The following is a 9,966-nucleotide window of genomic DNA, read 5'->3' as shown; positions in this document are numbered from 1 at the left end:
TAGCATTATTTTATGTGGAGGTGAACTGATTACTAGACCAAATCTTTTCGTTTGCATCCGCATCCCATTAAAAACTGAGGAATTCAGTAAGTATACCACTAGAGGCACCAACAGATGGAGAGTACACAAAACTATCAAAAAATTTAGGACAAAAAATCCCAATTAAACGCCAATCAAAGCTTTCACACTTAGTTTCTTGCAAACAAATCACATCACGATCACTCTCATCAATCTTCAACCTCACTTCTCTTTGCCTGTTATCAGAATTTAGACCTCTCACATTCTAACAAAGTATTCTCCATTTCCTTCTAGAAATGCGACACATAATTAACAATAATAACCACACTAGTACATTACCCCTACCTTGATGCATAGCAACAATCAAAAGACCCAGTATATTAACCAAGCACTTACCATCCAGAGAACATAACACATAAAACCAGGTACACTGACCCATAAACTCAACCAACTTAACTGGCAAACAAAAGCATATTAACCAACACCAGAACCGAACACAATAAAGACAGGACAAAGACCATATAGCCTATTCATCATTCTTCCCTTTCTGTTCCTTGCAAATAGGTTAAGCTTCAAGCTGCTCCCTAAAAGAGTTTGTCAGCACCTTACCATTACACGACATGACTTGTCCTTTGTTATCAATAAGGTGTACAAGTATCTTCAAGAGCCTCTCATTGGTCAGCTGTGAAGCGGATCTTGCACTATGCGTGCCATACTGTTGGTGGCGGACTTCGGTTTCGCTCTTCTTCCTCCACATTACTTTCTTCCTTCTCAGGTGCCAATTGGGCTGGTAGCATGGAGGATAGGCGATCAACCGGAGCATATGCTATATTCTATGGAGGAAATCTCATCACGTGGAGTGCTCGCAAGCAAGACACGGTTTCTCGTTCGAGCACAAAATCTGAGTATAAAGCTTATCTGGGTGCAACCATTATTGCGAGAACTTTGTGTTCAACAAATTCAAACTCCAGTGTTGTGGCGTGACAATATTGGTGCGACTCATCTGTCATCAAACACAGTGTTTCATGCACGAACACACTTACACTTTATTCATGAACAGTTGCTTAGAAGAAACTTCAGATTCGGTTCATCTCCTTTAAAGATCAAATTGCAGACATCTTTGCGAAGCCTTTACCTTTACCTTTGTTTGAACATTGTACACACAATCTTAATCTTATAGTGCCATTGAAATTGAGGGAGGGTGATAGAATATGTGTACGTTTGTTAGAAACGTACATAGTCTGTTAGGTTTGTCAGGTGTCTTGCTAACCAAGATAGAATCCTACCTATCGATCGATGTAAATCTTGTAATGTGATACATAAGGAAAGTAAAGCCAGCCCTTGAGCGGTGCTCAACCTTCATCGGTCTCTTCCCTACCTTCTAATCCTTTTATGGTAATAATAGGTAATAATAACGTTTGTGTTGAATGAATAAAGAAATACAATTGCGTCAGACACACACAAAAAGTTTGCCTTGCACGATGGTTTTAAGTAGGATCTCAGACCATTGAAAATTCAATCACCACATTCAGTTACAGGTACAGTATATACATGAACGAAAATGCTATTATTGCCAGGTTTCATTCAATCAAAATGGTGAATGAAATGTGCCTAAGCAATAGCGTTCCCATTGCTGGTGCTCAACACCAAAAAGGCATTGCCAATTGATCAAATAAACCTCACAATCCTCAACACCGCTTCAAACAAAAAAACAAAAAATGCAACTTAGCAAAGATATCAAATGAGATGCATTTCAACCTGGAGGTCAAGCCCTACTGGAATATAGATGATCAAGTACAAAATTCTAGTCCATCCTTTTTGGCATCATTGCCGAATGTAGCAAATTCACAAGGAAGCAAATACTTGCCTGCCAGCTACATAATACTACAACACAGACACTAACGATAAACAAGATCATGATTGCCCTTTCTTGGCAAACCGCTGCAAGGCTTTCAGCAGCTCAGTCTTCTCGCCTACCCGTTGCTTCTTGTCAGGCTGCCCCTCAGTTTCCTTGTACTGGTCCAGCAAAGGCCTCTTGGCCCTCAGGACCACTTCTTCCATCTTCTTGGCCCGCTTGCTGGGCTTGCTCCTACCCTTGGTCTTCTTCTTCACCCTCGTGTTTTTGGCAGCCTCCACAGCATCTTCGATCTCCTCTTCAATCTCCTTCTTGGTCTTCTTCTCTTTCTTCTTTGGCTGCCTCACACTACCAATCATATTTGGGTTGAGCATGATAGTCTCCGGCTGAAGCTTACTAAGGAGGGCCTGCACCTCCCTCTCCCTCCTTTGCTTGGCAGTCTCCACAGGATTCTCAACAAACGTGTCAAAGTTCGCCTCACCTGATCCAGGAACTATAATGGCAGAGAGACCCATGGAGTGTCCAATCCCACAGATATCCTCGTAAGGGCGGAACAAAACCTTGCCTGCCTGATATCCCTTTACTATTCTATGCTTCATATAGATCTTATAATCCTGGCCACCACAATCCCTGTATATCTCTACTAGAGACCCGTTACTGGCGGCCAGCAACCCCTTCTGGCTGAAATCTAAGGAATGAGCACGTGCAGCGTACGAGTGCACAACCTCATACTTCCTCAGATCCCAGATCTTAATCTTCCTGTCAACACCTGCAGTTGCCATGAGGTGACCGCCCCTGTCAAATGCAACAGCAGTCACGGGGCCATTGTGGCAAAGCATTGTCACTAGTGGTTTCACACTGGTTGGCTTCCACATGGTAACTTTGCCACCAGCATGTCCAAGGCCAATGACAGCATTGTAGGGATTTACCCGCATAACATCCGTACGCCCAAGACCTGTCCTGTAGTTTGCAATCATCTCACCAGTACTCATATCTTGGTAGTGAAGCTGCCCAAAGCTGTTTATAGATGCCAAGAGAAAGTATTTGTCCAGAAACTGAAGTTTCAGCGATTTACCATGTTCCTGTGAAACAGAAGAGTTGTCACTGATTAGACTCTCAAAAAAACTGCATTTTAGAAATAGCACATCTTCAAATATGCACCAAAATTGGCAATGGCCACAAAGCGCTGTTCTGGGAGGACCGCTGGATCAGCGGACAAGCCGTGTGCGAAATTGCACCGCTTCTATATAGCTGCATTCCCAAGAGGAGAAGAAAGCTCAGGACGGTCCACGACGGTCTCCATGGAAACAGCTGGGCCCTTGACATCCAGGGGGTGCTCGGCATTCATGAGATTGGGCAGTATCTGCTGCTATGGCAGAAAATTCAGAGCACCGCCCTTAGCGCCCAGCCTGACCAGCTTGTTTGGAAATGGACCAGCTCTGGCACCTACACGGCCAGTTCATGCTACCTATCTACCTTCCATGGATCAACCGCTTGTTTCTCCTGGAAGCTGATTTGGAAAACATGGGCGCCACCCAAGGTCAAATTTTTCCATTGGCTGGCCAACCTTGATAGATGCTGGACCGCCGAGCGCCTGGCTCGCCATGGGCTACCTCACCACTCCAAGTGCCTCCTCTGCGATCAGGAACCCGAGTCGATGCGGCACTTGATGCTGGAATGCCCCTTCACCAGGCAGGTGTGGCATGAAATCCTTGCCTGGCTCAGAATGACAGTCAGGCCACCTGATGGCGAGCTATCTCTCATGGAATGGTGGCACAAAGCAAAGCATGACACCCCTAGCCCCATGCACAAGGGACTACCCACCACCACCCTGCTGATCCCCTGGATGACTTGGAAGCATAGGAATGGCTGTGTCTTCGAAGGCGCTCAACCTTCTGTCCACTCCCTAGTGTCTAGGATCAAAGAGGAAAGCAGGCTCTGGGCGCGGGCGGGTGCGCAAGGGCTTAGAGTAGTCTTGCCCCCCACCTGGGACGTGCACTGATCTTTTTTTTGCCTTCTCCTGTGTTTTGCCTCCTAGGAGGATGTAACCCAAACTCTTCCTTTTCAATGAAATGAAACGCAAAGGTCCTTTGCGTTTTCTCGAAAAAAAAATGCACCGATTACAAACAAATTTATGATAGATAGCTCTAAGAATTATGTTAATACAGAGTTATCATGCTTAAGAAGCAAAAGTGTTGTCCCAGGAAATCCCTAACTTTCTAGTGCAAATAAGTACATAACTGGAAAGCCCTCTGGCACAAAAAAAAAACCTCATAAACATTAGTTGACGAACTACCTATTCAGCCATTTGCATTCAGAGCATTCTCAAAAGCTTGAAGTTGTAAAATATGCATCTGGATTTCGCACTGATCTCGAGCAACACAAGGTTTTGATGGTACTTTAAAAATCATTTCTGTCATTAGTTAATTATGTGGATTCATAAGAATAACTATGAATATGAACATTCTGTTATTAAGTACATTTTTCTACAAACTGACTACAAGCATGTGTAAAATTGACATTTAGAATAAATTTCTCAAAATCATAAATAACTAGGATACAGTAACCACGAACACAAAGATATTCACAACAGAATTACCTTTAGACAATGAATTTCTGTGCCGTGACGATTATATATGTACGGATACCTGTTTCAACAATATTCTCGTGAGGAACTACACAATTTCATAAATAGCATGAGTGCACAACCCTTCAAGGTTCCTACCATGAATTGGTGTAAAAAGAGGAAAAAGGAGGCGAGGCAGCAGACCAACTGCTAAGCACCATTTCTATGGACAGTATTAACCAGCAACATATTAAATAAATGATGAACAGTCCCAAAGTCAAGACCAACAAACCATTCCCAAGTATTGAATTCAGAAGGCAATTCTAAGCTGTACCTACCTCACATGTTTATGTACAAACAATTCAAGATACTGCCAAAAATTAGGCTTCTTGTTCACAGATGTCGTATTTGTGATGATATCCCTCAAGGTAAAGTGTATGAGGAACCACTTAGTGAATTATATAGCACTGTTGGTCCACAAATCAAATCATTGTGTTATATTGGTTCTTATGTTTCGGGATCTGAGCACAAGTTGATGCGGACTTTCTAGAGCATCAGGCCATAGGGTGATCTTCTTGCATTCTTTTAACATTACAAGATGGGAAATGTTGATATATTTTATGAGCAATGGAAATATGTTGCAAAGCTTAAGTCGAGAAATTACTTTTTCTGAGCGACTGCAAAGAGTTGCTCGTTGTGTAAGAATGCCACATCATGCACAGTTTCCCTCACCTAAAAAAAATCAGATAAGTACAGTATAAATTAATTGCAATAAGAAATAACATTAGAAATGTCTAGAGTCATTGCGATTATAAGAACGAGAGGATAGTTCTGGAGAGAAGTGGGGGATAACAGTAACATTTTGACCAGGGACAAAACAATACAGGGGGGCTTTTTCTGTTGGTCACTATCAACAGTGAAAGCTACCAGAAAATCATCTCGATAATACAGACCATCAAGGTTCAAAGAGGTACTATTAGCCGCTATCTAGATGCTCCAGACAAAGGGAGGATGAACACCAAATGCCAACCTCATAAGCAAGATTCTGACTAAATTTTAAATCACTCTTTGCTGTTGTTGTTGTTGTTGTTGTAAACTTCAAACAGAAATGGAATAAGTAAATCCACATACTGGGAAACTTCTTAGATACTGAAAAAGCTGACCTGAAACTCCTTGATGAGATCCATATTCAACATATCCATCATAGCAATATGACCTTTTCGTCCCCCTACTATCATGTAGCGGCCATTTGATGTGTATTCAAGTGTATAAGGACCAAGAACTGCAAGAAAACAAGGGTTAGTCAGCCCCCTCATATTTCAGTGGTTACAAATCAATAACTGAGGAAGTTCAACAAGGTGGCAACATAAAGTATGTCTAATGTTGAAGCATAAGAGCTCACAGCAAAGTTGTCTCACTCAATTACTCAAATAACTGAATCTGTTTAATCATATGAAACTACTAGTGTCAATATGATGTTATGGTTATAAATGTTTAAAAATTAACTTCCACACGTACCTGTAGAAGACAATCACAGGAAAATCTTAAAAAGGCATGCCCAATAAATATCAAGAAATAAATACTTTAATTTGGAAATTATAATCATCTAATGGTACTCTATAAGTATCATCAATGGTGTTTTCTGTCGGAATCTGAATTATACATTGTTGTTACTGGTACTGGATCATGTAGGAATGGTGGCATAATTACAAAGAGCATACAAAAATTACGTAGTTACCAGGTAGGATCATATCAAATGGTTTTTGTGAACTCGAAATGTCCACTTCCTGAACAATAGATTGTTGGTCATATCTATATGTCTTTTCGAAACCTTCAGGCTCTAAGTAGCCCCCCTCGATAGGCAGAAACCACTGCAGGTTAGCAATAGAAAATCAGTATAATGCAAATTCTCTTATATGTTTGCTTGATAGTTATCAAGTACAAAGATCAAGAAACATAAGGTAGCCAGATAAGAAAATAGACATAACAAGGAGTTTTAAATTGTTCGTGTGCTAGTGTGCTACATTGTTGTTCCAATAAGCCCCATGAGGTTATGCAAGACAGCAAGAGTTCATAATAACTGGTGACATGGTACGAAAAAATTAATCTAAAGCAACAAACTATTCCTACAAAAGGAAAATGTACTGAGCAATCTTTTGTTGGCTACCACTCATTTAATGGCAAAGCTAGATAGACCCATGTCAAATTTAACATGTAATAAGTCCCGCAGACATGAGCTATATGATAGAACATCAACAAGACATCAGTTTAGAATACCAACTTCCCTTGTATCATGCACACACTCTTAGACAGCTACTTATATAGTTGTATAAAGCAACAAATCCACCAAGCATCACCTTTTCAGTCTGTGCGGCAGCTTTGGCAGATAGTCCAATCAGCTTCTCCTTTCCAGTAAGCTGTCCTTTCAATTTCTTATCATGTAAATTCTGCAGAGCCATTCCAATAATATCAAAATGTCAATAGCAATTAGCGCTAAACTTCCACGACTACACTTGTAGGAGAATAATAGTTATACCGCCAAGTTAGCAGCCTTTCCACGCGAGAACTTGACCACCTTCATCTCCATTACTTCGACTGCGTCTTGGTGGTTCTTTATCCCCTTGGGATCTTCTTCCTTAGCGATTCCCATTTTGCTTAGTGCTCACCCTACTGCAACGGAAAATCAGTACCATCAAAATATTCTTCTTGAGGTTTGTAACATCCAAAGGTTGCAGCATTATTGGGTTTTGCCACTCCGTCTGTTGCCGTTAAAAAGATATCTTTCCGATTAACTGATATAACAATTTCCCTTCCTACTGCTGTGCCCATCTACTGAAGGGATTCCCTTCTGTTCTTCAGCTCGAACAGAACCCATGCACAGAGAAGGCCCCGACCACCCTATGGCCCTTCCCAGCGGCGACCACCACATCCCCGATCCCCGGCGGAGGATCTCCTGAGTGGCACGCCTCCATCCCTGCCAAATTATCGCCCGTTTGTTGTGTGGAGGTCCTTATTTTTGTTCTCTGTTCCATGTGTCTATGGCTGGTACAGGACTGAACCAAAAAGAGCATTAGAGATTCTTGTCAGTGCCTAATTCCTGTCATGTTCAGCTGCTATTTTATGTGATATAAAATGTTGAAATGTTCTGATATCTTGTGCCATATCCTGTGGTTATACTGTCGAAATGTTTCAGCTCATTTGCTGAACGCATGCCTAAATTTGACAAAACTCCTGCAACCTTTTGATGGTATTGGTATAAGCCTAAATATACCACTAGATCTTTTAATGATAGGGACCCAATTTTCCCATAAAAATTAGTCAGGCAATGCAAGTATGCAGCAGCAGTCATAGCATAGCGTCACAAACACAAGCACGCAAGCAGCAACCGAAGGAACACTTACATACACGCAGACAGAGGAGCCGGGAGTCGAGGCCGGCGGCACGACGAACTTCCGCGCTGGCTCCCTAGGTACTGCGAAGCCGGGATATGCGGAGGAGGATGACTGGAGAAGACCGGCCGGTGAGCGCTTCGGCGTCGGCGGTGGCGCGCAAGAGAGGGCGTGTAATGGGCTAATGGCGGCGGCGGCGCCGTGACGAACGACTAGGGCTCGGTGCACCCTATTTGACGCCCGTTGCGTCAAGTAGCTGCTTGACGCGCACCTAGTTTTCTTCGTTTCAGGCGAATTTGGGCTGGCCCATTCTTTTTCCCGTACGACAGCATCTTTTTTCATTTCCCTCACGGAAGTTTTTAGGGCGGATCCCTGGTCGGGTATAGGGCCCGGCCCATTTCCACTTTTTCTTATATTTTTTTCATTTTTCTATTTATTCTTTTTTTTTTCCTTTTTTTGTTTTTGTTTTTGTTTCTTTTATTTTTTCCTTATTCTTCAAATTCATAAAATGTTTAAATTTCAAAAATGTTTAAATTTGAAAACTATTCAAAACTTAAAAATGTCCGAATTTGAAAAATGGTCGAATTTCAAAAATATGTCGAAAGGTGGATGTCGCCGATCTTCTGAATTAGTTCGTCGGAGAGAGCCGCCTAGTCGGCCACACCATGGCCGGCCATTGATGGACAATCGAGAGATCCTTGGATTCTGAATCGATCGAGAGTGGAGGACGATCGTGTGTGTAGGCGCACATTGCTTCCCAGAGAGATAATCTACTTTTAAAGCCTCAATCGAAAAGGCAATGCATGTGTGAATCGAAGCGACATAATCGACGCTTCTGCGCCGGTGTGCAAATTGGTGTGAATGGCCGGCAACCATTATATTTACACTTGCAAACGCATACGCGTCGACATAGCATACCACCACGAAGCATCGACACATTGAAAAGGGAAACATCGCAGGTATAACAAAAATCAGAGCAAAACGAGGCCGAGCCATAGGTCGATATTTGCCGAACCTAATCAGAGGCATGCTTTTAAATGCAACCGTCACGCATATACACAAAGCCAGAGATGAAGAAAACAACAAGGAAATTACCATTTTTCGGGTATAAATGGTGACAGACGACATATTTTTCTACTCGTCAGTTCTAATGACTAGACCGCAAATATTTCAGTGTCAGGCCCCCAAGTTGACCCCCGAAGACAGAACAAATGACGATGTTTTATTTTGGTCGTCAGCGGTAGGCGTTGTGGAGACCAAAAAAGGCAAACCGGTGACAATTTTTTTGCGCCTATTACTGGTAAGGGCTACCAGCGGCGGACCGTTGGTTTTGCATCATGGGTGCTGTTGCATGTATAAGCCTTTTCCCAGTAGCGGCTATGAGCTGGTGCGCCAACGATATTTTCTGGGACTTGCCCAGACCGGGCTACCTTTTATCACCGGCGGGCAGCCCTCTGCGTGCGCTGGTGGTAATGAGTCACCACCGGTGAGCCTTCCACCGCGTGCGCCGGCGGAAAATACCACCGACGTGCATCTTTTTCGGTGCGCCGGTGGTAGCCCTGAGTTTATAGATCTTTCCCTAGTAGTGGCAGCTAGAGATGCGCTTATTGTCAAGTGATCCATGTGAAACCTTCGCGTTGCGTGGAAGCCTCTGCATCTTGCATGCATGGACTCTACAAAAGCGTGGATCAACTGGCGCACATACCGGCATTATTCTTCTCCTTGGTGAGCAAGCATGGTGATGTTCATAATGACCTCCAACGGAGCAAAAAAAGGAGCTCCAACATGATCTATGGACCAACTCATCTACCAAACCCAGCACTTCCGGACACAGAGCTGAAACTTCGTAATTCGGTATAAGATAGCTCAGCTGAAAAAAAAGCAGTCTGTTAAAAATAAGGAGATGGTAAAAGCAGCTAAAAATACCGGTTTAAAGAAGAGCAAAGAGCCACACATTACATCTATTGCAAAGTAGTGTTGCAGTTTTGTCTAGATACGAACAACGCAACTATTCTGGAAGCGGATGGGAATATAACAGATTGGCCGGCACCCTCTGTATCAGTATCAGTCCTGCCGATGCAGCTTGCATGCCATTTGATACCGGCAGCTCCATTATGCATCTGCAGGCCAGTTAATTT

General features: G+C 42.9%; 1 protein-coding gene across 1 annotated transcript; it reads right to left on the bottom strand.

The window, feature by feature from the left end:
* Positions 1-1,774: 1,774 nt before the first annotated feature.
* Positions 1,775-7,947, bottom strand: LOC124667373 (probable U3 small nucleolar RNA-associated protein 7). Its single transcript, XM_047204663.1, has 8 exons — positions 7,841-7,947; positions 6,976-7,109; positions 6,797-6,886; positions 6,178-6,310; positions 5,603-5,721; positions 5,104-5,171; positions 4,473-4,521; positions 1,775-2,955 (listed from the first exon to the last, which is right to left on the bottom strand). Exons 2-8 carry the CDS (start codon positions 7,087-7,089, stop codon positions 1,933-1,935), a joined length of 1,596 nt encoding a protein of 531 aa, XP_047060619.1. The 5' UTR covers positions 7,090-7,109; positions 7,841-7,947; the 3' UTR covers positions 1,775-1,932.
* Between the last annotated feature and the right edge of the window lie 2,019 nt (positions 7,948-9,966).

The sequence above is a fragment of the Lolium rigidum genome, chromosome 6 (assembly GCF_022539505.1).
Source record: "Lolium rigidum isolate FL_2022 chromosome 6, APGP_CSIRO_Lrig_0.1, whole genome shotgun sequence".
Taxonomy (NCBI): domain Eukaryota; kingdom Viridiplantae; phylum Streptophyta; class Magnoliopsida; order Poales; family Poaceae; genus Lolium; species Lolium rigidum.
The sequence above is the reverse complement of the archived record's forward strand: the minus strand, read 5'-3'. Positions and strand labels throughout refer to the sequence as shown.

Excerpts from the sequence above, each read along its gene's own strand:
- LOC124667373 (XM_047204663.1), bottom strand. The coding sequence starts at position 7,089 with ATGGGAATCGCTAAGGAAGAAGATCCCAAGGGGATAAAGAACCACCAA. Across the intron at positions 6,311-6,796 it reads CTGCCGCACAGACTGAAAAG|TGGTTTCTGCCTATCGAGGG; the intron begins GTGATGCTTGGT and ends GCTAACCTGCAG. Across the intron at positions 5,172-5,602 it reads ATCTCATCAAGGAGTTTCAG|GTGAGGGAAACTGTGCATGA; the intron begins GTCAGCTTTTTC and ends GATTTTTTTTAG.